The 26,777-nt window shown below is 43.3% G+C and overlaps 2 protein-coding genes across 6 annotated transcripts in view; one reads left to right on the top strand and one right to left on the bottom strand.

The window, feature by feature from the left end:
• The first annotated feature begins 633 nt into the window (after positions 1-633).
• LOC103468060 (immunoglobulin superfamily member 21-like) lies at positions 634-18,132 on the top strand. Its single transcript, XM_081609425.1, has 10 exons — positions 634-1,904; positions 8,430-8,542; positions 10,449-10,570; positions 10,654-10,772; positions 11,712-11,827; positions 12,868-13,363; positions 15,452-15,552; positions 16,960-17,152; positions 17,226-17,264; positions 17,747-18,132. The coding sequence occupies exons 1-10, from the start codon at positions 1,838-1,840 to the stop codon at positions 17,824-17,826; spliced, it is 1,446 nt and encodes a 481-aa protein (XP_081465551.1). The 5' UTR covers positions 634-1,837; the 3' UTR covers positions 17,827-18,132.
• A 1,943-nt stretch (positions 18,133-20,075) lies between these two features.
• vps13d (vacuolar protein sorting 13 homolog D) overlaps positions 20,076-26,777 on the bottom strand; it is a 51,365-nt gene continuing 44,663 nt past the window's right edge. For 4 of the 5 annotated variants that reach the window (XM_081609409.1, XM_081609412.1, XM_081609411.1 and 1 more), the window contains 10 exons: positions 25,921-26,070; positions 24,708-24,804; positions 24,477-24,625; positions 23,728-23,862; positions 23,487-23,654; positions 22,729-22,861; positions 22,456-22,651; positions 21,734-21,865; positions 21,404-21,644; positions 20,076-20,427 (listed from right to left, as the gene is read on the bottom strand). In XM_081609409.1, the coding sequence (XP_081465535.1) occupies positions 20,296-20,427; positions 21,404-21,644; positions 21,734-21,865; positions 22,456-22,651; positions 22,729-22,861; positions 23,487-23,654; positions 23,728-23,862; positions 24,477-24,625; positions 24,708-24,804; positions 25,921-26,070 (1,533 nt within the window). In that variant the 3' untranslated portion in view covers positions 20,076-20,295. Of the gene's footprint in view, positions 20,428-21,403; positions 21,645-21,733; positions 21,866-22,455; positions 22,652-22,728; positions 22,862-23,486; positions 23,655-23,727; positions 23,863-24,476; positions 24,626-24,707; positions 24,805-25,920; positions 26,108-26,777 lie in introns of those variants that run through there. The other variant, XM_081609413.1, reaches the window with a different exon arrangement.

The raw sequence follows: 26,777 nt of genomic DNA, 5'->3' as shown, positions 1-26,777 counted from the left end.
TCTTCAGATCCCCAGAGGTTAGAAATCCGACCCGACACTCAGAGGGAAGCAGGACGGCTGAATTAGTTTGTTTCTGTTTCACTGAATTAAATGTCAGCAGCTTTTAGCAGAGATGCTTCCTATAGTTTATCAGACAGCGCCCCCTGGTGGCGGATCCATGTTATCACCGTTTCTGTGTCCAGGCTGAAAAACAGGACAGGACGTCTGGAAGAGTTTTTCCTTTAACAAAGTTTTCTGCTCCGGTTCAGACAGTTAGTTTTAACTGGCTTAATTACTTACACACTGTTTTTTATGTTAAACATTCAAAAATAAATATTTAGTTAGCAGGCTCAATAAGTTAAGTTAAATAAGTAAAACAATATTTAGCTCTAAACTAAATACTAGTTAAGTATATTTAGTTTAAAAACTACATTTTTATTTAGCATGCTAAATAAGCTAAATATTTACTTTTAGTAACAAAATATTTATGTAGGCTAAAAAATATTTAGTTAGACTAAATATTTCGTTTGCAAGCTAAATTGGCTAAATATTTACCTTTAATATGTAAATATTTAGAGCTGGTCCAGTGGTTAATCTGTAATTTCCCATTTTGAGTAGATTCACTGGAAATCCAGTTAAATTGGTTGGTGATAAATGATGGTCTCCCGTATCTGTGGAGACATTTTCAGATTGTGAGGAAACATTCCTGCTGCAGGTCATGCTGACTGCCTCACCCTAACTGGGCCTTACAGTAGGGCTGTTGTAAACGATTATTTTAGTAATCGAGTAATCTATAGATTTTTCTTATGATTAATCGGATAAAAACAATTATGAAATAAAATATTGGTGAATCTTCCATAACACCAGTGTTACTATCGGATATCAACATCAGTCTATTTTTTCCACCTTTGAGCTTCCCTACCAGTTACTGTTTTGTAGACCGGGGGAGCAACACGGGATATTTACGGCTCCTCCGTTCAGAAACTCATCTACCCGCCATGTTCCGCCTCCCGTTTGTTCAGACCGGGATGATATAAGTTTATTGTGCGGTTCGTCCGTAAAGCTGCTCTGACCCTGTAAGCATCAACCCTCAGCCGCCCGCCGTGTTCAGTCTCTCCGCTCACCTGTAGAAATCCTCCTCAGCTTCTTCCCGCCGTTCAACCAGCAGCTCCGGAGCAGAAAGGCTGCCGGACTCCCGGCATCGCGCCGGTCATTTTAAGGATGTTTATTGGTCCCACAAAAACGATGAAAACCCGGAATTATCACCAATCAGTAAAATCCCCGCGGGCCGAACTTGAAGATTGGACGTTATGCCGCTAACACGTAGCTTCCGTCAACAACTCAGAGGCGGAAGTCAGAGCTCCGCGCAACGCAAATAATGTTCCGGCTGAAACACGGTGCGCTAAATGATAAAACATAAATTAACGAAGCTTCGAGGCAGGTCAATTTTCCTCGAGGAATTTTAATAATCGAGGTACTCGAATCACTCGAGGAATCGTTTCAGCCCTACTTTACAGTTTACCAGATCAGATCGCATTGCACTAAAATTGGATTAAATTGGTTTATATTAAATTGGATTTGACTGTTCTGGGTTGGGTTGAATCGATTGGATCTGGATAAGAGAGGGAAGCTGTGTGAGAAACCTTCTGTTGTGAAGTGTTGCGTTGGTAATAAATCCGGGTTAAATCATTTTACATTAAGTTAGGAGTCCAGAGAGCAGCAGAGAGAGAGAGAGAGAGAGAGAGGGTGTTGGAGCTGCGGTAATCCTGTGATCTAAACCCGCATTCAGCCTCAGTGGGAGGTAAAACCAGCCTGGCAGCAGACGGAGCCTCCGCAGGTCTGAGCAGCACTCGGCAGGATGCAACGTCCGCTCGCTCTCTGCTGCTGCTTCCTGCTCCTCTCTCACGCCCCGAGCCCGACGAAAGGTAAGAACAGCGTCTGAAGCGACACTCATGCTCACTTCATTTGTTTGATTTTAGCAGGAGAAATTAGGCTTTTTTCAGGGATAACATGGAAAACAGCCTTTTTTTTTTTTAGCTAATCCTGGCGTTTTTACAGAAATATTCATTAAAGTGTCCCTAAAAAATTACTTAAATTAAAATTTTTTGTTGTGTTTCTCTCATTTTCATAAAGTCTCTCTGTCAAACTGCTTTATCCTTTTTACTCCCACTTTCATTAAAAACCTTCCCTGTGATCCGGTTGGTGTTCGTTTTATTTTTAATCATCATCATCATCAGAAATTATCATCTCATTATTTTAATTCAATCACGCTCGACTACATCTCATTCCTAGTAATGGGGTTAGTTCATTAAGCACCAGCACAAATGTACAATTAAAGCGGCTTTTTGGCATATTTAGGGTGAAGTTTTGTAAAAAGAAAGAAAAGTAACATTTACATTTCAAACAAGTTACAAATGCTGTGGAGTTTGTATATTTTTACACGTGAAATCAAAAAGATTTCTTGCAGGACACGCTGCATGTATGTACACAAAGCGAAAGGAGACATTTAAACCATTCCAATCAGTTGGAACCAGTGCTAACTACGCTAACGCTAAAGCGCTACACCAAAAGAAGCTAAATGCTATGTTATGATTAACTAAAAAGCTAGTTCTGCTCATCCTAAAGTACTACTGTGTCATGGTATTTAGCAGAAGCTAATGCTAAAGTACTAAAGTGATAACTTCAACTTAATTCCTTATTAGTGATTTATTATTTATCTGAAAAATGTTTTCTAAGTTAGCAAAATGCTAAAGTGCTAAACAAAACTTAGCTCCGTTATTGTTCGTACTACTGGTTGAAACAAACACTCATCTAAGACATTGCTTTTGAGGACAGATGCTAACCACCAGTCCTTCCTTACCCCTCCTGCACTTATTGCTGTCTCAGAAATCATTCTTTGTTATTGACAATTTGTAAACTACGTCACTTGAGGCGCCATGATGGACCTTCAAAAGTCACACCAGCTTAGAAACCGACCCAAACCAGCTCTCCCTCTTCATCTTTTATGTTTGCCTGATTTTATGCTACATGACGTGTTCCGTCATGTCACAAACAACGTTTCCTCTCAACTAGAGCAGATTTGAAACCATGCAAAAGTCTCGGTGCTAGCCAGTTTTCGTTTATACATGCTAGGCTACGTCTTATTGATCTACATCATGATGCAACATTCCATCGCATTTCATTAATCGTACTCTCTTATGACGTAAGAACTGTTACGTCAATCCGCGTTTCCCCATCAGATACGGTTCCCCCTGCGTCTTCTTGCCGCTCCGCCCCGCCCACCTGCGTGAAGCTGACACCCCACCCACGTCAAAAAATCCAGCAAATAGTCTGAATGGTTAGTGCTCCGTTTGTGCAGGTTTGTGCCGTTAAAATTTTCGTTTGTGCAGTTTTGGTTTCTGAGATATTAAAAGTTATAATTTTGGCCGATGACGTCACCGTCACCCTATCATGTTCCAAATCAAACCTAAGTGTGGGCTACTTCTTGTAATTCTTCAGATTCTCAGCTGTTGTACAATGTGTACATTTTGTTTTGAACTTCAATAAAGACTTAGAACAAGAAAAAATGTGTCTCATTTCAAGAAATGTTTTAAGATAGCAATGTTTTTTCACGAACGTAGCTTCTCTCCACAATAATTGAATCCTGCTAATAAAGGACATGCAGCCTGACCCTAACGTAATGTGTATAACCTGTTACACTGTGCTTTGATTTCGGAGGTGGTCTGAAGAATTATATTCACATTGTTGATGTACTGTCTGCTGATTATGCAGCAAACGTGTAAAAAAATTACATGAGCCTATAAAGGCCAATTTGCTAGTTGAGCATTAATTTACTTACCTTGTTCAAAAATCAAAATCGGGGTTGAAAAAATTCCAAAAATGACTTATTCAAAACGATTTGAGACCGCTAGAATATTAACGAGAGGTTGAAATTACACTTGCTCTGCAAAACAAGATCGGGGGGGAGGCTCACTACAGTGTGGGTGGAGCCAATCCCAGTTGTGTGAGAACTATGTCAAAGTTCGCAAAACATGTCTCCTTGAAGCCCATACACATTTAATGTAAGAAATTGGATGAAATGAAAGTCGTTGCATTGAAAATATATTTACTAAATATTAAGTACATTACTTGGATGAACTTTGAAATAATGACACATTTCCGTTTTACTCGGCAAAAACTTTGCTCAAGCAACTAGCAAATTGGCCTTTATAGGCTCATGTAATTTTTTTACACGTTTGCTGCATAATCAGCAGACAGTACATCAACAATGTGAATATAATTCTTCAGACCACCTCCGAAATCAAAGCACAGTGTAACAGGTTATACACATTACGTTAGGGTCAGGCTGCATGTCCTTTATTAGCAGGATTCAATTATTGTGGAGAGAAGCTACGTTCGTGAAAAAACATTGCTATCTTAAAACATTTCTTGAAATGAGACACATTTTTTCTTGTTCTAAGTCTTTATTGAAGTTCAAAACAAAATGTACACATTGTACAACAGCTGAGAATCTGAAGAATTACAAGAAGTAGCCCACACTTAGGTTTGATTTGGAACATGATAGGGTGACGGTGACGTCATCGGCCAAAATTATAACTTTTAATATCTCAGAAACCAAAAGCTGCACAAATGAAAATTTTAACGGCACAAACCTGCACAAACGGAGCACTAACGAACTAGCCCACTTTGGTTTGTTTTGGAGCGATATGGGGGGATGGTGAACTCTAGATGACCTAAAAAATAATGTTTAATATCTCAGAAACCAAAACTGCACAAACGAAAATTTTAACGGCACAAACCTGCACAAACAGAGCACTAACGAACTAGCCCACTTTGGTTTGTTTTGGAGCATATGGGGGGATGGTGACGTCATCGGCCAAAATTATAACTTTTAATATCTCAAAGACGAAAGCTGCACAAACGAAAATTTTAACGGCACAAACCTGCACAAACAGAGCACTAACGAACTAGCCCACTTTGGTTTGTTTTCTAGCGATATGGGGGGATGATGACGTAATCGGCCAAAATTATAACTTTTAATATCTCAAAGATGAAAGCTGCACAAACGAAAATTTTAACGGCACAAACCTGCACAAACGGAGCACTAACGAACTAGCCCACTTTGGTTTGTTTTGGAGAGATATGGGGGGATGGTGAACTCTAGATGACCTAAAAAATAATGTTTAATATCTCAGAAACCAAAACTGCACAAACGAAAATTTTAACGGCACAAACCTGCACAAACGGAGCACTAACCATTCAGACTATTTGCTGGATTTTTTGACGTGGGTGGGGTGTCAGCTTCACGCAGGTGCCCCGCCCACGCGGCGAAATACGCGCCGCGTGCTCGTGATGAGCACTGAGAAAGCAGCACGCGCGTAGGGAACTCTACGGATACCGTGAAAGCTCAAACAACATGTTTCGGCAAAGTTGTCACTTTCTTCACGTTTTGGCGGGAAACAAATAGTAATAATACTAATAACAATAATACTAAAACATATTAGTAATGATAAATACATTATGTATATATATATATATATATATATACATACACACATAGGGCTGCGCAGTTGGTAGAGCTGTTGCCTTGCAGCACGAAGGTTCTGGGTTCAATTCCCGGCCCAGGTCTTTCTGCATGGAGTCTCCATGTTCTCCCTGTGCATGGTGGGTTTTCTCCGGGTACTCTGGTTTCCTCCCACAGTCCAAAAACATGACTGTCAGGTTGATTGGCCTTTCCAAATTGCCCCTAGGTGTGAGTGTGTGTGTGCAGGGTTGTGTGTCTCTGTGTTGCCCTGCGACAGACTGGCGACCTGTCCAGGTGACCCCGCCTCTCGCCCGGAACGTTAGCTGGAGAGGCAGCAGCACGTCCTGACCCACTGAGGGACAAGGGTGAAAGAAAATGGATGGATGGATGGATGGATATATATATGTGTGAAATAAAAACAGGGCAATGCATTTTAATGCTCAATATTACCCATCAGATACCGTTCACCTTGTTTTACAGTGGGGGAACCCTATCTGATGGGTAATATTGAGCATTAAAATGATGCATTGCCCTGTCTATATATATATATATATATATATATATATATATATATATATATATATATACACATTTATATGAAACACAGTGGTTTGTTGCCCCCTAGTGGTAAGAATACAGGTCCAGGGATAGCTCTTGGTAGGCCAACTTATTACGAAGCGGGAGTTGTTATGTTCTGCCATTTAAAACTCTGAGCAGGGAAATCATAAGCAGAGTTTGTATTGATGTCCGTCATGGCGGGAGAGCGTGGCGTCACGTTCACAGGCGTTTTCATGAAACGGACATTAAAACACATCTTTGATTAAATCTTTTACAGTGAAAATTCAAATCTGCTTCTGGGTATTTCTTAGATAAAGATGTTAGTGTTTGGTTTATTATAAACTAATCTGGATGACTCTGGTTGGGGTTTGCGTTGGACAGCTTTGTGCCATCAGAGCAGGACTGTCCTCTAGTGGGTTACCTAACTCCGTTTGGAGATGTTCCTTTGGGGATAAAAGAGTCCATTGTATGACTCTGAGCCATATTGCTTATGGTAATCTGTACTTTCAAGTGATTAAATGCTTGTGGCTGTTGAAATCACAAAGTGCATGGATGTTAATCCCCAAGCAGAATCCACAGATTTTCTGCCCATGATCTTGGACTCTAGTAAAACCCAGACACCCGTCTCCCTAGAGACACGATCACTGTCCAGGATCTCATTGGGAATCTTCTGGTTCTGATCCGGTTGGCCTTACAGCTTCACTAAGTAATGCCTTCTCATGGGATGTCCCGACCATCTGAAGGATCAGCAGCTCGACTCCATGTTCTTACAGAACCGGCAGGTGAGATGAGTTTCCTCCGTAGGGAGGCTGGACTCGGCCTTAGCGACAGGCCGAGGAGCTCCTTCATCCTCAGGAGGCTCCATGTGGAGCCGCTGGTTCTCCTCACTGACAGGAGACATTAGAGCAGTGGTCGGTCCAGAGTCGGTCCTGGAGGGACAGCATTCTGTCCCTGGTGGAGTAACTGCCTTCTCAGCACGACAACGTTCTTCTTGGGCCTCTCAGGAGCCACCATTTGATCCAGGAAGAGAACCAGGAGCAACCTGGAGAAACCATATTACTGTCTGACCCGGGAACGGGATGAGAGGAACGGATGGATGGATGGATGGATGGATGGATGGATGGATGGATGGATGGATGGATGGATGGATGGATGAATGGATTGGTTGTTGCTGCTGTCTGAGAACTGACGTAACATGAGGAGACAATATGGCCGCCCTGCAGACCAAACCTCTTCTTCTTCACCACACCTCCTGGTTTTTCACCATTTCCCATCTTAAAAAAAGGATTGTGTGTGTTAAACTAATGTAAAGTAATACTAAGCGAAATCTGAAAAGTGTGGCGGACATTTTTATTCACCAGCAGTGATCTTTTAGGGGTCTGTCTCCACCGGTTTATCTGAGATTTTGACCCATCTTGACACACAGAAGAGCTCCGGCTGAGTCAGACTGAACGGAAACCATCTGTGAACATCAATTTTCAAGTTTTACAACAGATTCTTTCTTAGCTTTGACTTTGACTAGGCCATTCTACGACCTGAATGTAAACGTTTCCAGAGCATTTCTGGCTGTATGTTTATGATGGTCTCCTGTTGACAGCTGAACCTCCATCCCAGTTTTCCGCCTCCAAAAAGCTTTATTTCAGTTTTCTCCTGAATTTAGCTCCATCCTCAAGCTCTCAAGCCGCACTTTTCAGATTCCATATGTGCAATTTTCTGTATAAAATCCAATTAAAATACAGTGAAGTTTGTAGCTGAAGCTCATGTCTGCCAGACGTTTCAGTTCCTAATGTTTTATTTCCAGATTCCCAAACGGTCTTCGTGGGTAAATAATTATTTTGCAGGTTGCTGGGAACTCTTCGACCTCGTTGGGAAATGTTTTAATCTTTCTTCCACATTGTTTGTGTGTCTGGAGAGGCCAGAGGCGGGCAATGCCCGGCTCTTTGGATCAAAAGCTCTATGAGGATTAAGAGGAAAAACATGGGAGGAAAATAATCTGCAGCCACGGTGACGTCATGCGTCAGCGGCCGGTGCAGCGGAGGTGAGGCTGACTGCCACGTTGCTCTGCAAGGTGACCTTTGTCCCCAAGGTCAAAGTGCAGAGCTGGATATCGATTCACTCCCAATGAAAACAGACACCTTGTAGCTGTAGCGTAGCAGAGAGACAGAGGAGGGAGTTCTGAAAGGCACTGACTCAAAATCAACAGGTTATTACCACGGCAACAACACACCCACCCTGAAACACGGTGGTGGCAGCATCATGATCATCTGTTGTTGCTTTTTTTGTCAGATTTAACCCTGGAGTCATGTACTGGACAACGTGGTGCCCGAGTCTCTCAGGTGATTTCCCACCTGTTTGTCCTCACCTGCAGGTTACCTGATCGTTTCCATGGATCCCCTCCCACCCGTCGTCGTCGGCGACACGATCACGTTGAAGTGCAACTTCCAGACGGACGGCACCCTGAGAGAGGTCGCGTGGTTCCAGGTGAGCACGCAGCACACCTGGGATGTGGGAGGTTATCACATCTCTGCCTCCAAACTTCAGTTTGATCATTTTATGTTTTCACAAATTAAATAAGTAACAAACGAGAGTCGCTCATGTTAGGAAAGTTTTTTTTTTATGACCAAATCATTCAGCTTTCAGCGTCTATGCGCCACAAATCTGGAACAAACTTCCAGAAAACTGCCAAACAGCCGAAACACAGAGTTCCTGTAGATCAGGGCTGAAAGTCCAGCTGCTTATGAGCCGTAATAAATTAAATGCTGACCAACATATTTGGCATCGTGATTTTGATGATGCCACTCATCAAACTGTAATGTTTGTTTCTGGTTTTCATAATTGTTGACAGTGTTTTGTTTTCATTACTTTGTATTTTTATGATTCATTGATTATCAGTTCATATATAGTTTTTAAGAGCTGTTGCCTTGCAGCAAGAAGGTTCTGGGTTCGATTCCCGGTCTTTCTGCATGGAGTCTCCATGTTCTCCCTGTGCATGGTGGGTTTTCTCCGGGTACTCCGGTTTCCTCCCACAGTCCAAAAACATGACTGTCAGGTTAATTGGCCTCTCCAAATTGTCCCCAGGTGTGTGTGCATGGTTGTGTGTCTCTGTGTTGCCCTGCAACAGACTGGCTACCTGTCCAGGTGACCCCGCCTCTCGCCCGGTACGTTAGCTGGAGAGGCACCAGCACCTCCTGACCCCACTGAGGGACAAGGGTGAAAGAAAATGGATGGATGGATGTAGTTTTTAATCCTAAATTATTCACTGTGGACCAAATTATTAATAACAACTCACATTTAAATGCACCAGTCATCAGTTCACATGAATAAACTGGTGAGTTTATATGTGGATTTTTCTTCCAGCCACCAGGGGGCTCTGTAGCAGGAAGTGTGTCCTGTAAACTGGGTGCATTGCTGCCATCTGTTGGACTTTTAGGGAACTGCTTTTATGTTTTATTTTACCAGTACTGTTGTTTGCTAGCGGTAGAGCAGATGAACACGTGTTTGGTATGAACGCCGCATTTCGGGTCTGTAAGTAGCAACTTATACTTCAAAACGAGTGTAAATGCCCGTTCCGTGTTTTATGTCCTGTTTGTAGGTTGTTACCCATGGTACCCAGTAGGGGCGCTGTAGTTTGGTTCATGTTGAGTTAGTGCCTTTATTTAAACAGTAAAATAAGATGAAGTGTTGCTAGCCTCCTGTCAGTCAGCACTTTGGGCTGAAATATCCCAGGGACAAGAGGAAGAAGAGGATATTCTTCATCTTAATGACGTACACTTTTAGAGCTCTATAAGTTTAAGTTAGCGTTATTATTATGTATTCATGTTTGTCAAACAAAAGCACTTAAGCAAAATGTATTTTCTTTTCTTTTAGTTTTCACGGTGTATTCAGTGCAACAACTTGGTTCGAAAGAAGTAAATATAATTCTATTGCACCCGTCGAAGCTCTCCGTGTTTTCTTGGGTCCGAGGGACAGCTACAACGAGCCTTTATGTTAACATATGAGGAATATATGAGGAATTCATGTGTTCAAGTTACTTTCCCTCAATGGAATATATACCAGTCAGTCCCAGTGACCGTTTCACTCACGGTTTTTGCCCATGTGCTTTCTGGGCGCGCCCCCCTCCCCCGCAGTCAACAATTTCCGGCAGCGCAGGTGAAAACCGTGTAACACCTTTTCTGTTACAAACTGACTCCGGCCCCCACCAGAGAAGGGAAAAGTTATGTGGCCCTCACAGGGAAAAGTTTGGGGACCCCTGGTCTAGATCCTGAAACCTGAATAAAACTTTTTCCCTTTCTTCTCTTTCTCATGACAGAAAACAAAATGTTTTCAGGTTTACTCCCCGTTTTCAGGTGGAACCAGCGTTTCTGTTTCAAATAGTTTTTCTTTGCAGGTAATTGAAGGAGGCAAAGCCAAGCAAAAGATTTTCACCTACGACTCTGTTTTCAACACGAGTTTCTCCAACATGGAGGACACAAACAAACGAGAGGAGCTGATTTACCACTCAACAGTTCGGTACGAGTGGCTGACAGGGATTATTATTTAACACGATGAGAACATAAAGTGACACCAGATTGTTGTGCTTTCCGTGCTAACAGCCTCCCGGAGGTGCAGCTGGAGGATGACGGTCTGTATGAATGCCATGTTGGGATCTGCAGCAAAGGATCCAGAGATCAGCTGATCGAAGCGTCTGGCAGCGTCACGCTCTCCGTTATCGGTTCGGCTTCATTTCATCTTTACTGTTTTTAAATGAGGGGAAACCTTCATGTCCCTTATAAACAGTAAGTTATGACATTTTGTCAGAGCAGTTCGGCGTAAAATGTCCATTGTTTCAACGTAATGTCAGAAGTTAGTGAGGGTGAACATGGATGACGTAGGAGGAAATGACATCAGAGCCTGATTCATGCGTTTTACCACGAGGTTAGCTTTGAATGTCTAGTTAGCAAGTCAGTTTAAAGCTACATGTCTAGCTTCAAATTAACTATTCAGCTAGATAACTATTTAGTTTGCTCACTAACTTGATAACTAAATATTAACTTCAAACATATTTAGTTAATATGCTAACTATTCAGTTTAAAGCAAATTTTTAAGCTAAATATTTAGCTTCAAATTAATTAGTTTGCTAATCAGATATTTAGTTTGGAGCTAAATATTTAGCTTACTAACTAAATATTCAGTTTGTAGATTACATAATTGGCTTGTTAATTAAATATTTAGTCTGAAACTGTGACATTTATAAATTAATGAATAAACTGGGAAAAATATGCAGAAAATGAATATAAATACATTTTATATGTTATATTTTAAATAACTGAACCCAAATTGTTGCTGGTAATCCATGTAACTTTGCAAATGGCCTCCCAGACTCAACTGATGCTCCAGTTGAAAGTCAGAAAACCAGTAAAACCTTAGTGGGACTCCGTGTTCGGGCTAGCCATTAGCAAACATGCTGAATAACTAACTTCTCAGCTTTTTATCTAATATCTACAAGGACAAACTCACAAATAGACGTTAGAGATTAAGAAGCTCTGAAACTGGTGGCAGCCATTTTGGACGGCGTTGTAGGGATGGTGAGCGCGCCGCGGTCTCGTCTCTCAGCCTGTAATGTCTGGTAAACCCCCTCCAGCGTGTGAATATATTTGTGTTTCCCCTGCAGTTCCCCCCAGGTCTATTTCTGTGGCGGCAGCCAACAGCCCGGCTCCGTTCAGCCGTTACGAGGCCAAGAACTTCACCCTGGTTTGCATTGTTACTGGAGCAAAGCCGGCTCCCTCGGTAAGACGGATCCGCCTGTTGTTATCTCTCCCCAGATATTCTTGTATCCCAAAAGAATCCGGTTTGCAGTCTATTTATGATGGTGGAGAGAAATGAAAAGCGTAACAGAGCAAATGAGAGCCTGGCTGGTAGTAATGAGTTCACAGCTGGATTTGATGTGAAACGAACACACGCAGAAATGCAGCCTGAAGCAGATGGAAAGTTTGACATGAAAAAGCTGTTTATGGCTGTGGGCTGTACCCTGCGCGACCTCTTTGCCAAAGTATTCGGCATTAATGCCGGAGGATTAGCAAACAGCTGCATTTGTGATGGAATCAAATCCAGTGGCAAAGAAAGTCAGCTTTCCAAAATTATTTATGATCGACATAAACTAATCTTATTCTCACAGAGATTAATCTAATAACCTATTTAATGTTTTCATCTTTGAATTCAGCTGCCAGATATTGGTTATAGGGCAGCTGGAGCCATCTTCAGCTCAGAGTCCCGTTCAGCCGCTCCAAGTCCGGTTCGCTTGGTTCGGTTGGTGTGAATGTTAATCAAACTCTGGTCGTCCAAACCTCAGTCTGGGTTCGGTTAAAGTGAACTCTGGTTTGGTTTGGATGCATATGTGAACGCCAAGTGGACCAGAGACCACTCCAATAGCAGGAAGTGGACTATAGCTCAGGGCATTCTGGGTAAATCCAACCAAAGCAAACGTGCTAGCCTAGCGCTAGCAGCAGAAATGTCTCCTGGTCTTTAGCCTAAAGAGAAATCCTCCAACCGCTAAAATCCTCCATCTTGTTTCCATCTGGTGAAGAAGGAAGTTGCTCTCAGTGTCTTCAGAGGTTTTTGTGTCGTTTCCTTCAGTGGTTCTTGGTGCAGCGCCCCCACAGGCCAGGAGGGGAACAGGTTGGTTTGACTCAGAACCACAGCAGCTGGAGGTGGAGCAGATTATGAAGTTTTGGGTCCAAAAGAACCGAGTTTACTGGACCATCAGGTGTGAAAACATCCTCAATCCGTCTCCAAAGGTCTCTAACTTTTCCAAACCTTTTGCCTTCCAGGTTTACTTCAAACGGGACGGTGAGCTCATTGACGTGTTTCCAGCAGCTCGGTCTTCTTCGTTGGTGGGGCATCACAGTAAAGCCTCCAAAAGAAACCGGAGCGCGAACCAGGTTCTTCCCAGAGGAGATGTTGACGACACCAAAATCCAGAAGTCCCTGTCCCTGCAGAACCAAGTGGGGAAGGTGACCCAGCTTAGAGAGAATGAGACGGACAGCTTGGAGCGAGGCGGGGAGGAAGCGTCCAGGTTGAAGCTGCAGCCGACTACGGAGGGCATCCCGGAGACGGTGGTGAGCCGGGAGTTTCCCCGCTGGGTCCAGAGCAGCGACCCGCTCTACTACTTCCAGCACTGGCAGCAGGTGGCGGGCGACGGCACCATGGAGGCCAGAGCCATGCTGACCTGGAGCCTCAACCCCCAGCTGGACAACGAAGCGCTGTTCAGCTGCGAGGTCAACCACCCCGCTCTGTCCATGCCCATGCAGGCCGAGGTCACACTCAGTAAGGCCACCACTCAAACCTCAGAACCGGATCAGTACTGACCGGGCTGGGACCACAACGGCCAGAAAGAATCTGAAATATTTGAGAGCCTGTTGTTGCACACCTGATAACTAATCAGTGTAAAATAATGATTTTAATTTTAATTGTTGGCACGCTGGGAGCCACTTTGTTGGCGAGTGAGAGAAACAAATCATCACCCCAGACTCCCTTCATGTCGGATTTATTTGGGCCAAGTGAAGCAGACATAACTTTATTCTGCATGAATAATGACTTAATCTCACAATGTTGGCTGAGAACTCGAAGCATTTATACCAACAACATTCATGTTGTCGGGTTCTCACCCGGTCCAGAACCAATTTCATTTAAACGTAAATGATAACGTGTTAAACTTGATTCATTTTGAGATGAGATGTGAAAGAGTTCAGAGGAAATTAATTATTTTGCTGTGGATCATTTGTATAAAAGGTTTGGGGAATAAAAGCAGGTTTAATTTTCAACCTTTTATTTTCCCACTAATGAGTTTAGAAGCTGCCAGAAATGCTCAGAGTCTGAGTTGTTTATGCAAATGAGTCATTTAAAGGGCTTGAAGGAGACACACACACACACACACACATAGCCAGACAGACACACACACACACAGACAGACACACACACACACACAGCCAGACAGACACATAGCCAGACAGACACACACACACACAGACACACACACACACACACACACACACATAGCCAGACAGACACACACACACAGACAGACACACACACACACACACAGCCAGACAGACACATAGCCAGACAGACACACACACACACAGACACACACACACACACACACACACACATAGCCAGACAGACACACACACACACAGACACACACACACACACAGCCAGACAGACACACACACACACACAGCCAGACAGACACATAGCCAGACAGACACACACACACACAGACACACACACACACACACACACACAGATAGCCAGACAGACACACACACACACAGACACACACACACACACAGCCAGACAGACACACACACACACACACACACACAGACACACACACACACACAGCCAGACAGACACACACGCACACACACGCACACACAGACAGACAGATACAGACATGCACACACACACACGCACACAGGCACACACACACGCACACAGACAGACACACACACGCAGACAGACACACACACGCACACACACACAGACACACACACACACACAGCCAGACAGACACACACGCACACACACACACACACACACACACACACACAGACACACACACACACACACACACACACACAGCCAGACAGACACACACGCACACACACACACACAGACAGATACAGACATGCACACACACACACACACACAGACAGATACAGACATGCACACACACACACAGAAGCAGACATGCACACACACACACGCACACAGGCACACACACACACACAGCCAGACAGACACACACGCACACACACACACGCACACACACACACACACACACACACACACAGACACACACACACACACAGCCAGACAGACACACACGCACACACACACACACAGACAGATACAGACATGCACACACACACACACACACAGACAGATACAGACATGCACACACACACACAGAAGCAGACACACACGCACACACACGCACACAGACACTGACTAGTGTTTCAAAAATCACAGTAATGATTTTATTAATATCTGCAGCTCAGATAAAGAAAATTGTTTCTATTGTTTTCTGGTGTTTTCCAGAAATGATGCGACTTCTTCTACAGTTAAAGCCAAAAGTATTCATACTTCCAGCAGATTTAGATTCAAGGTGACCTTTAACCTGGAAGTAATACCAACTAAACTTTCAGATATGTTTTTTCTCAGTTTCTGTTTCTCTTCTTAATGAAGCCGCTAAAGGAGCTACTGCTGATATTAGCTTCTCTACAAACTGGTCCTGGACCGGCTCCTCCATTTCGTTTTCCTCACCACTGTCGCCACATGCATGCTTCACGTGCCAAGCCGACAGTTTGAGGTTGAAATATTTCAGTGCCGTCCTTCGTTTCCCCTCAGCTGCTCCCAGAGGACCCAAGCTGTCCACCAGACCCACTAAGGCCAAAGTGGGAGACACGGTGCGAATTTCCGTCCAGGGCTTCCAGCTGGGACCGTCTGCTGTGAGTTCCTGACACTGAAACGGAAAACGAAGTAACACAGAACGGCTGCGGCACAACTTCAGTATCGCCAGGATGAATGGCAGGAGATGAGTGAAAAAGAGGCTCCTGAACCTCCCTGCTCTCAGATCCAATGACCCAGAAAACGGTTCTGGATCGGTTTGGTGCAAAGCGATAAACGTTGCCCTCTTCACTTTGTAGGTAACAATTATGAAGAAGCAACAGCTTCAAAGATCCAGCTTTTATTTTGGTAGTTCACCTCCCATTAATGCACAGGTGTCAAACTCAAGGCCCGGGGGCCAAATCTGGCCCGCCGTAGCTTTTTATGTGGCCCTCTGGACTCCAAATTACATCAATAGGTCCGTCCAGTTTTTCACAAATCTGCAAAAATCACACAAAATCAAAAAATGTCCACATTTTTGTCCTGATTTTACTGCTAATTTTTTCAAAATTGGTCAAAAACATTGAATCCGTTACTGATACAGCGAGTGACAGAATCACATTTAACGTAAATACTGTAAAAAAAAATAACAATTACAAATATTTCTTAATATTCACCACAAAATCTGTCATTTTGATTGCAAAAATAAACACTAAAATAATCAGAAATCCAGGAGTAACAGCTATTTATTAATATTTTAACAGTTTTATTGGTTTTATCAATAGATTCTGGTGCAACCGGCCCTTTAAGAACATTCAGATTTTTGATTCGGCCCAAAATAAAAATGAGTTTGACACCACTGCATTAATGGCAAGTGAATTAGCCTATTAGCTAAACATTTAGCTCTGTGCTAGCTAAATATTTAGCTTACTAACTAAATAATCAGCTGGTTAAATAAATATCAGCTTCTTAGTTAAAAATTTAAGTTAGAGCTAAAAACAGTATTTAGCTGATCTAGCTTGCAAAATAAATATAGTTTGGATGTAAACTTTTATCTCTGGGTTAGCTTAATATTAGTTCACTAACAATATATTTAGCTTGCTAACAAAATCTTAGCCTTATAGCTAAATATTTCACTACTAGCTAAATATTAACTTCAGAGCTAAATATTTAGCCTGCTAGCTAAATATTAGCTTCCTAGCTAAACATTTAACTGGCTAACCAGTGTTTAGTTTGAGGCTAAATATTTAGCTTGGTAACTAAACATTTAGTTTTAACGTAGTGAAAAAAATGACTTTGAAGAAGAAATCACATTTTTTCCTCTTATATAAGCGGGTTAGGGTTAACTTGAGTTAATCGTCAACTTGGTGGAAAAATAAAGTAGAAATCAGTTTTAGAAATAATCTTTCAACATGTTTCTTTAACCTTTTGCCACATTAACGTAATGAAGATCGATTTATTTATTTTATTTATTGCAGTGTTTGTTATTGAGGGCATCAGAGTAAAGGGGGTTGAACTTGTGTCCACAGACCAAGGTGTTCCCGGAGCCTCTGCTCACCTGGACTCGGGTCGGCGGGAACCTGCTGGACGGCAGCGAGAAGCACGATGGGAGGGAGCTGGTTCTGGAGCGGGTCCCCGCCGAGCTGAACGGATCCATGTTCCGCTGCACGGCGCAGAACCCTCTGGGCTCCACCGACACACACACCCGCCTCATCGTGTTCGGTGAGAACCGCTCAGAACCGGCCCAGAACCTGGTCAGAACCGGGCCACAAACGGGTTTTACTTTGTGTTACAGAGAACCCAAGACTGAAGAAAGGAAGGGAACATTTTATCGGTACGTTCAAGAACGAAATGTGATGCTGGCTGTGATTCAACGCACAGCCGCCTTCATTTATGGCCTAGTTAAAGTATAAAAACATTTAATGTGAAGCTGAACATTTAGCTTACTAGTTAAATATCACATTGGAGCTAAATTTTACCTTACTGGTTTAAAATGTAGTTTGCTGATACACGTTTACCTCGCAAGATAAACATTTAAGATAAATATTTAACTTTCTAACCAAATTAGTCTCCTAATTAAACATTTAGTTTGAAATCAATAAATCATATTTTCTCCTCCTGTCAGGCTAAATAACCCAAATTATTGCTGTTAGTTTTCCACCGTGTAACTTCACAAACTGAACCAAATGAGTGGAAATGAACGAAGCATCAGATGCAAACATTTAACATGGAACTAAGTCAAATTTACCGTTTTGTTTGAATGAGCAGTAAAAGCATTTGGGCTGATTTAAAGGTGAACCACGTTGTTGTGTGCAGCTCTGAACGCAGCGGCCTCTCGGCTCTCCCTGGTACCGAACCTCCTGGTTCTGCTGGGCCTCGCCTGTGGGCTGACATGAGCCGAGCTCCAGCAGAACTCCGGCCGCAGCGAGGAGCTCCAGCTGGGAGCTTCACCTCCGCCAGGGAGACCGGACCCGGAGGCTCAGCGGACTCAGTCGGCTTCGGCAGGGTGTGTGTCCGGGAGCAGGCGCCGCTCCGCTCCGGTCCGGCACACGGATCTGGGCAGACGGGTTTTCATTCTGGACGTCAGCCGGATCTCAGCTTTGGTCATTTTTTCCCAGGATAACTGGATCTGGTTGCCAGATCTGACTGACAGTTTCCGGCCCAAACAGAACCTAAAACCCGGTCAACTTAAAAAAAAACCAGGCCCAAATCTAAACTTCTGTTGAAATCCATGCTAACATCACCACATCTCTCTCTCTCTCTCTCCCTCATAACGGCTTGTCAGGGGAAAAAAGGAGTAAATTTCCACCAAAAAACTCAAATTTCCTTATTTTTCTATTAAATTTCTAAGATTAATCTAAAATTTTTCAGTTTCAAAAGTTTAACATTTTTACCTTCACCTATTAGCTCCAAGCTAAATAAATATTTGGCTCGCTGAGTAAATATTTAGCTTGCCAATTATCTAGTTTGGAGCTAAATATTTATCCTGCTAACTAAACACTTCGTTGGCCAACTGGATATTTCGCTGGTTTGCTAATTAAATATTTAGTTTGGAGCCACGTCGTAGTTTCAAAAGCCAAAAATATTCAACTTCTGCAAATTTGAAACTTTTGGAGTTTTGAAAAGTCTCAAATTTTTTGGCTTTCAAACTCAGAAATTTGTAAGTTTTTTTCTGACCCCCACCTCAAAATTTCTGAGTTTTTTCTAGTTGATCTTTGACTTTTCAAAGTCAGAAATGTCCAAGAAATTTACTCTTTTTTTTTCAGCTGAAACTGGACTTTTTGAACAAAACTTGAGTTTTTTGTGTAGCTAAACCTTTTAAATCATGATGTTACTCTGGGGTTTAAAATACTACATACTGAAACTTTATTAACCAATAACTGATCATTGATGATGTCACGCCTCACAGTTTCTAGAGATTTCAAATTAAATAAAACAGGTGCAAAATCACAGCATTTTAATAAAGGTTTTGTGCTTTTTTCTAAAAATCCACCAAACTTTGTGAAAAGCAGCACATTTTAACATCCCAGCCAATCTGGCAGCACTGGGTCACTTTTTCCGTTTGCACAGTAAAAAAAAAAATGTGCTTCGCTTGTTTAAATGACTCAAAATGTTTTATTGCAAAAATATTAAAGGGTGAATTTAAACCGATACATATCTGCCTAAAAATAATCATCATTCCGGACCAATAACAACATTTGCATCCACAATGTGAAGCAAACCGAGTGGAGGAACCCCGACCCAGCAGAACATCCTCACCCAGCAGAACATCCCGACCCAGCAGAACATCCCGACCCAGCAGAACATCCCGACCCAGCAGAACATCCCGACCCTGCAGAACATCCGACCCAGCAGAACATCCCGACCCTGCAGAACATCCGACCCTGCAGAACATCCGACCCAGCAGAACATCCCGACCCAGCAGAACATCCCGACCCAGCAGAACCCCCCGACCCTGCAGAACATCCCGACCCTGCAGAACATCCGACCCTGCAGAACATCCGACCCAGCAGAACCCCCCGACCCAGCAGAACCCCCCGACCCTGCAGAACATCCCGACCCTGCAGAACCCCCCGACCCTGCAGAACATCCCGACCCAGCAGAACATCCTCCGCCCGCCTCCCCTGACCTGGAGCAGCGGATCGGATAAATAAGAGCCGGGAAACGCAGCGATGTTCCTGCCTGGAGTCGCTCCTTCTGGGGCTTCCTGCCGTCTGATTCTGGGGATTCACTGGGTGCGTTTACACTGCAGCCTGAAGTGACCCAATTCAGATCTTTTTGACGTAATGCGATCTGTATCAGATCTTTTCATTGCAGTGTGAACAGCTCAGGTCGGATTCTTTCAGAATGTGATCCATATCCGATACGTATCCGACGCCATAGCGCCCTCTACTGCGCATGCGGGACACTTCAGGTCGTTTGCCCGTTCAGACTGCAGAACACATACAGGTTTCCTGGCAGTCTGAACGAACCCGGCAAAAAAATCGGAATCGAGTCACTTCAGGCTGCAGTGTGAACTGATGAAAGGTTCAAAACCTACGCAGATCCACAGTTTCATGTTCTCTAATAGACTCTTATATATACACACACACACACACACACACACACACACACACCTAAAGGCAGATTGTTATAGATGCTCGGCTTCTTGTTAATATCCTATCTTTATTATTACAACATATATAAATATTTACAGAGTTTATGGTTCTAGACATATTCACAGTTCTGTGTGTCGGTGCACGTCCAGAGCAAATAGTGGTTCTGTCAGTTTGCAGAGTTCAGGAGTCTCAAAGTGTTTGTCAGAGCGTTGCATGTTTCTCCTTCCTCTGACCGGCCGAGTCGCTTCAGAACCTGGGAGGAAAACGTCAGAACTCGAGCAGCAGGAAGTCTTCGTTGTCGTCGGCCGGCAGCATCAGCTGCTGCTCGTAGTACAGGCTCTTGGCGTAGTTGATCTGCTGGGAGATCTTATAGGCGAGGTTCTCGTTCTTCACTTGGACCTGCGGGCGACAGCGGCGGCGTTACTGGCTGCAGGGCCTCCCGACGCGTCGCGCACTGCAAAAACCACATCCTGCCAAGCAGATTCTACTGGAAATATCTTAAAATAAAACTAACCTTTAGGAAAATGACTCCTTAAAAGAAATTTCTGAGTGTGAAGTTAAACTTACACTTTCAGAGTTTGCTAGAAAAAAACTCTGAAATTTTGAGATCAAACTCAGAAATTTTCTAGAAAAAAGAGTGGAAATTTTCAAAGTTAAAAGTTGCTCATTTTTAACTTTGAAACTCTCAAATTTCAAAGTTTTTTTTTCTAAAACATTTCTGAGATTAATCTCTCAATTTCTGAGTTTTTTCTTGCCAATTTTGACTAGTTGAAACTAATTTAAGGGATTATTTTACAGTGGTGTTCTAGAGCTACAGCAAAGTAAATATCTGCCAAAAAACTCCCAGAAATCTTATAGAAAAAACATGAAAATTTTCAAAGCTTGAAATGTCAAAGATTTTCTAGAACAAAAATTTAAAATGTTAAATTTTTGAAACTTAAAAACTTCAATATTTATATATATATTTTTGTTACAAATGTTCAACTTTTGAAATTTACTCCCCTTTTTGTTTCCATGTCCAGCAGAGCTGATGCTGTCGTACATTTAATTTACAGACAGACATTTTTCCCTATTATAAGTTAAATTATCTTGCTAGAAGTTACCTGTAAGTTACCTTTGTTTTATTTTAAGTTTTCTGGGATATTTATAGTGGAAACTAAACCCAAATGCTTGGCAGGACTTTGTGTTTTTTCAGTGTAGAGAATCGTCTTCAGGTTGTCAGTTTATGGATCTTAAATGTATTTTTTCTTCCTGCAGCTAATTATCCAGGTTTTAATGTAAAATAAGTTCTGATCTGATCTCTGGACCTCTGACCCGTTTCATCAAAGTGTGTTTTAGATGTTTCTTTTCTCTGCGGTTCTGGTTCTGGTCTCACCATGGGTCTCTGTTGCGAGGGTCCGGGAATGGCCACTCCGCTGGTGGAGTTCTCCGCCTTCTTGGTGAGCTGGACGTAAACTTTCCCGTACTCCCTGGAGACCAGGCAGTGGAAGAGGTCGTCGTACTTGACCTCCAGGACGATGCCCTCGCGGTCCACGCTGTCGCCCGGCTTCAGGAAGTAAACCACTTTGGAGGAGATGAGGACGCTGTAGGTGTCGATCGGCTCCACCGCCATTAAGCTGCCGGACCAGAACCAGGAAGTGGGTTGGAAACGCGACAGAAGCCGGAGCGATCCGGCTCCGTTTGGGCTGCAGACGGGAAAACTTACAACTCGGAGTGGATGTTGTCGGTGAGGCGGAAGAGCTGCTCCTGACCTTCGGCCTGAGTGGCTGAGAACCGCGGCAGCAGGCCCTGAGGGCCCTTACAGCAGCGCGGCTTCCTGACGCGCTGGACCAGGAGCCTGGACAGGAAGTCACAGTCAGACAAGCAGGAAGTAGGGCTGGTGTCAATCACAATGCATACCAGGACTCACATGTCAGCAATATAAAATATTCACTGAACTGCACAGCATTCTGGGAGATGTAGGCAGAGGGAAGACTTTTGCAGCTCAACCTCTCAGCTAGCTAAGCTAGCATGGTGGAACCAACTCACTCGCTCTTTGGTTACCTAGCAACAGGGTTGTTGCAGGGTTGCTAGGTAACCGTCTGTTCACTTCAAATGTTGGTCTAGTTTCCAGTGTAGATAAAATAACTTCTCAGCAAGAAATAAGAGCTGGTTTTATGTCGATAATTTCTAAATATTGATTTAAAAAAGTATTAGTTCCACTGGCAGATTATTTAATTAGTACTTTGTCAGAATTTGGACTTTAATGTCCGAATTATTTAGCTAAAACAAGCTCGTACTACAGAGAAGTTACTTTGGCCTTTTTCCAAGGTATCTGCCCTAGAAACTGGGCCAGAAATACTTGGTAAGAGGTTCTGTTGTTGCAGTGTGTTTGTGGACTTGTGGTTCTGGTTCCACCTCCTGCGTCCCGTCCCTGAGGAACCCCACCTGTGGCTGCTGAGGCTGGCGATGTCCCGCACCGTCTGGGCCGTCTCCGAGGCGAAGTCCAACGCCCCGGCGACGGGTTTGGTGACGGTTCCCACCAGACCTTTACCGAGTCCAGAGAAGAAGCCGCTGACGCCGCCCTCCGTCTTCACGCCCTCCACGGTGGAGGTGATGATGCTCGTCATGCCGCCGATGATTCCTGCAGGCCGGAGACGATTCACAGTCATTAGCCGGCGGAGCGGCCATGTTGCCGTGACTCGGCGTTCGCTGGCTCACCGTGAGCGAGGCCGTGGATCCCGGCCACCAGGTGCTCCCCACTGGTGGCGCCGCAGTACCGGATGTACTCCCGCTCGCTCTGGTGCCGGTTGTCCATGGTCTTACCCAGACCGTCCGACAGCGTGCCTGCAAACTGACGGGGAAGACAGAAATGACGATCCGGCCCAGTTTGATCCGGGTAACGATCCGATTCTTTTGAACGGTTCTTTACCCTGAACGACAGGACAGCGGTCTCTGTTCGTTGTTTGCTCTGCACACCCTGCAGTAGCTCTTATTATTCTGTTTAGTTTTAAAAATACATTTAACTGGTGAAAAAGTAGTAGAGTAGAAAAATTAGTAATAATAGACGACAGGGGCTGGATGAGCAAATTCTGAGAAAAAGTTAAAATTTAGTTTCTACATTTTTTGAATTTTGGACATGAAAATTTAATTTTGAGTTTTTGTCACAGAATTTTGACATTTTCTCTGATTTTTTTTTCTTTTTTTACTTAGAATCCAAATTCTCTCCCATTACTATTTGTTATATTTTCCTTTTATTTTGTTAAATAAAAATATTAATTCACACAACACTTGTAGAAATAACTACATGGATTTTTGACATAGATAATTCTTTGTAAAAACACGCTGCAGATTATTTTTTTTCCCTTTTGTGATCTTCACCATAAAAACAGTCGTGATAAAACTGTTATCCATAAACGGGCTTGTTGTCAGAGAAGCGGGTCATCTGCAGTGACCGGGTCCGGAGACCGTGGCGGTACCTTGGCGGCGGAGTTGGAGACGCCATGCGTGACGTTGAGCAGCATGCCGTGCACGTTGCCGTGCTTGATGAGCTTGGTCATTCCCTCGGAGACGTCGTTCAGGAGGCCCATCGGGTTCCCCAGGAAGTCCACGGAGCCCAGGATCTGCGCCGCCTGGCTCAGCAGCTCCTGCAGGGGAGACACCGCGGCGTCAGGAACCAGAACCGTTCGGACAGACCAGCCCGGATGTGTGAACTCTGACCTCTCGGAAGTGCTTGAGGATGTCGTTGATGATGATCTCCTGCGTCTCGTAGGGGTGGACTCTGGTAAACGGGTACATGTTGATGACCGCATCCTCGAAGCGGATCAGAGGGAAGCCCAGGGTGCCTTTCAGAACCTGGCAGGAAAAAACCCGACATCAGAACCGCCGGCGGCTATCAGAACCACTTTAAACCTGAAATTATACTCCGATTCTTTGGTTCCAACCTGGAAGGAGAAGTTAAAAGAATATTTTATACATATAAATATGAATTTATCCATGGCAGAAACAAAACAGCTAGCTAGCAAGCTACAGCACATTAGCCGCTAGTTAGCGGTAGCCTCAACGGTCACAGAACCGACGAAGATGGGCGAGTTTGACTCGAACAGAAAAATCTCAGAAGAAAAAGAAACCAGCTAGAGAGATTAAATTCAAGAGCTGTGATTAACGCACTCAAGCCTAATTTACATTTTCTTAAATGAATTTAAGACATTTTAAGAATGTCCTGAACATGATTAATAAAAAAAGTTATGTTGTAATTTTGCAAACCAAATATAAAAATAAATCAATGCAAGTAAAACTTTAACTTCAAGTTTTTATCTTTCAAATAATATTTTAAAATCCAAAATCTGGAAGCATGTTTTCCTCTTGACAGTAAATTAAAAAATTCACACTCCAAATTCTTCCAGATGTTTCTAGACTGATCCGTCCGGGCCTGAAATCCTCCCGGCGAGAACGCGGCCCGGCGTTACCTTGAGGTCCGGCGGCAGCTTGTGGGACGGCAGGACGCTCAGTTTGATCTGCGGCAGGCTGATCTTCAGGTTCTCAAAGTAGTAACGCTTCCGGGGCGCGCTGTCCTCGCTGGGCCGCTCATGCAGGTTCTCATCCAGGTTCTCCAGCCCTGCGTTTCGGCATTCAGTTATTCTCACAGACAGCCTGCTGGCGTAGAGCAGCGTGTGAGCAGCGAGAGGCGGGACACCCACCGGCCTCGGCCTTCCCGTAGCCGAAGAAGCTGAGCAGCTTGAGCAGCAGCTTCTCGTCGATGATGACCGTGAAGCGCCGCGCCGTCACCATCAGGTGCTGCCGTGCGACACATGGAGCTCAAATCAGCACAGAAACCAGCCGACGCTGCAAAACGCTGCAGCCGAACTGAGCTGCTGCCACACAGACACAGGTCAAAGTTCATCCTGGGCCTGACGACTACGGGGAGACCGTTTGTGTTTTTGTAAATCAGAAGTTCCATCAATTTACTTTTATTAGTTTAGAACCAACATCTGTAATTATTTTCAATATTTGGAAAGGTTTAGGTTACTTTGGCAACGGGAGGTTTTTGTAAAATTATTTTTGTTTCACCGCTTTTTGAACTTGCGACATCAGATGAACATTCATTTTCAGTTTCCAGTTATTGTTTTGTCCACATTGTTGCTGGAAACAAACTACATTTATTTTTTTCAGACGTTTAAAGTTTTGGCTTTGAATCTCAGAAGTTTTCTTCTTTATTTCTGTGAGGAATTTTAGATAAACGAGAGAAAAACAACAACAATAATAAATTTACATTATTTATATGAACGTTTCTGCTTTCGGGGGAAAATGAAGATGCAACATAATAATGATTTCAAAGCTGATAAATTAATTAGCTTTTCTATAATCCACCCCGATATGAGGGGCCGTCCATCGCATCGTTTATCATCGTGATAAATTCCAGTTATTGGTGGTAAATAAAACAACTAAACTGGTAAAATGATCAAAAACGCTTTTTTAAAATATATTTTCTCAGTTTCACGAAGCATCAACAAACGTCAGTAAATTAGAAAATATGATTAAATGCATTTTCTGTGTGCAGTTTAGTGGGAAATGGAGATGAGAATATCCTCCAAGAACAGTCTTTGTGTTTGTGGCTTAAAAAGTAAGTAACTGTTTGTTATTTAATAATCCTCATCGTTATCGTAACGACACGATGAACCTCAAAATCTCTTTTTAACACATTTTTCTCTCCAATTATTAATCAGCAAATGGTGAAATAGTGAACATGTCAGCCTGAACTGCCCTGATGCTCAGCTCAGTTTCTCACATCCTGATGTCAGAAGGACTTTTTCTCTGCCGATGCTCCAGAAACACCAACCCGGACGCCAGCGGGTGTGTGAATAGCTCTGAGCCGGTGTGAGCGGATCGTACAGGAAATGAACGTAATCCCACCTTGAAGAGCTCGGTGAGCATGAGGCTGCTGGGAACTTTGACCGAGTTGACCTGCAGGGCGGCGCCGTCTTCGATGGCGCCGTCGTCGGCCAAACTGGGAGAGACGCACAGCATCACGGGCTGGGTGGTGCCGAGCAACTGGTTGTCCACCTGACGGCAACACGGAGGCGGTTAATACGCCGCCTGCCTGCGTCAAAACCAACAATATTTAAACTTATTGAACGCCGCGCTCCCGGTGCCCGATTTTTACTTTTCTTTTCTTTTTTTAAACCTGCATTTCTGCCCCTCCCTTCAGTTAAAGATTTGGTTTCCATGGAAACGTCAGACTCTTGGTTAAAAGCTGAAAAAAGGATTTGAGTTTATCCCCAAGTCGGTGACCAGAGAGATATTGTACGGAGCGCCAATAGTGCAAATAATAATAATTTTAAAAAAAGAGCACATATTTTGGTGGCCTTAATTTGTTTTTCAGTAAAATGATCCCAATTTCCAAAAAATACACTTGAATTGGAGTTGAATATAACAGTTTGCTATGGTTTTAATATAATTGTCTAAAAATAAATGTGGGTGTCAAAAGATTTTTTTAAAAATCAAGAAAAATTAAATCTGTAAAAGTTTATTAGGTTTGCTGAGTAAAAACAAAGGAAATCCTCAGTTTGGTCATTGGTGCCAAAACCTAAGTATTTTTAAAATAAAGCTTCTGTAAATTTGCTTAAGTTAACCAAATTTAACTTTTGCTAAAGTTAAATGAACCAAAATCAAGTTAAAGCAAAGTTAAATTTTTCTTAATTTAAATGAACTGTGAATCTATGTAGCAGTAGATCCACAGCTAATGAGGCGTTTTCAAAAGTTTGTAGCTT

Source organism: Poecilia reticulata, chromosome 7 (assembly GCF_904066995.2).
Source record: "Poecilia reticulata chromosome 7, P_reticulata-male-v2, whole genome shotgun sequence".
In the NCBI taxonomy this organism is placed as follows: domain Eukaryota; kingdom Metazoa; phylum Chordata; class Actinopteri; order Cyprinodontiformes; family Poeciliidae; genus Poecilia; species Poecilia reticulata.
The sequence above is the reverse complement of the archived record's forward strand: the minus strand, read 5'-3'. Positions and strand labels throughout refer to the sequence as shown.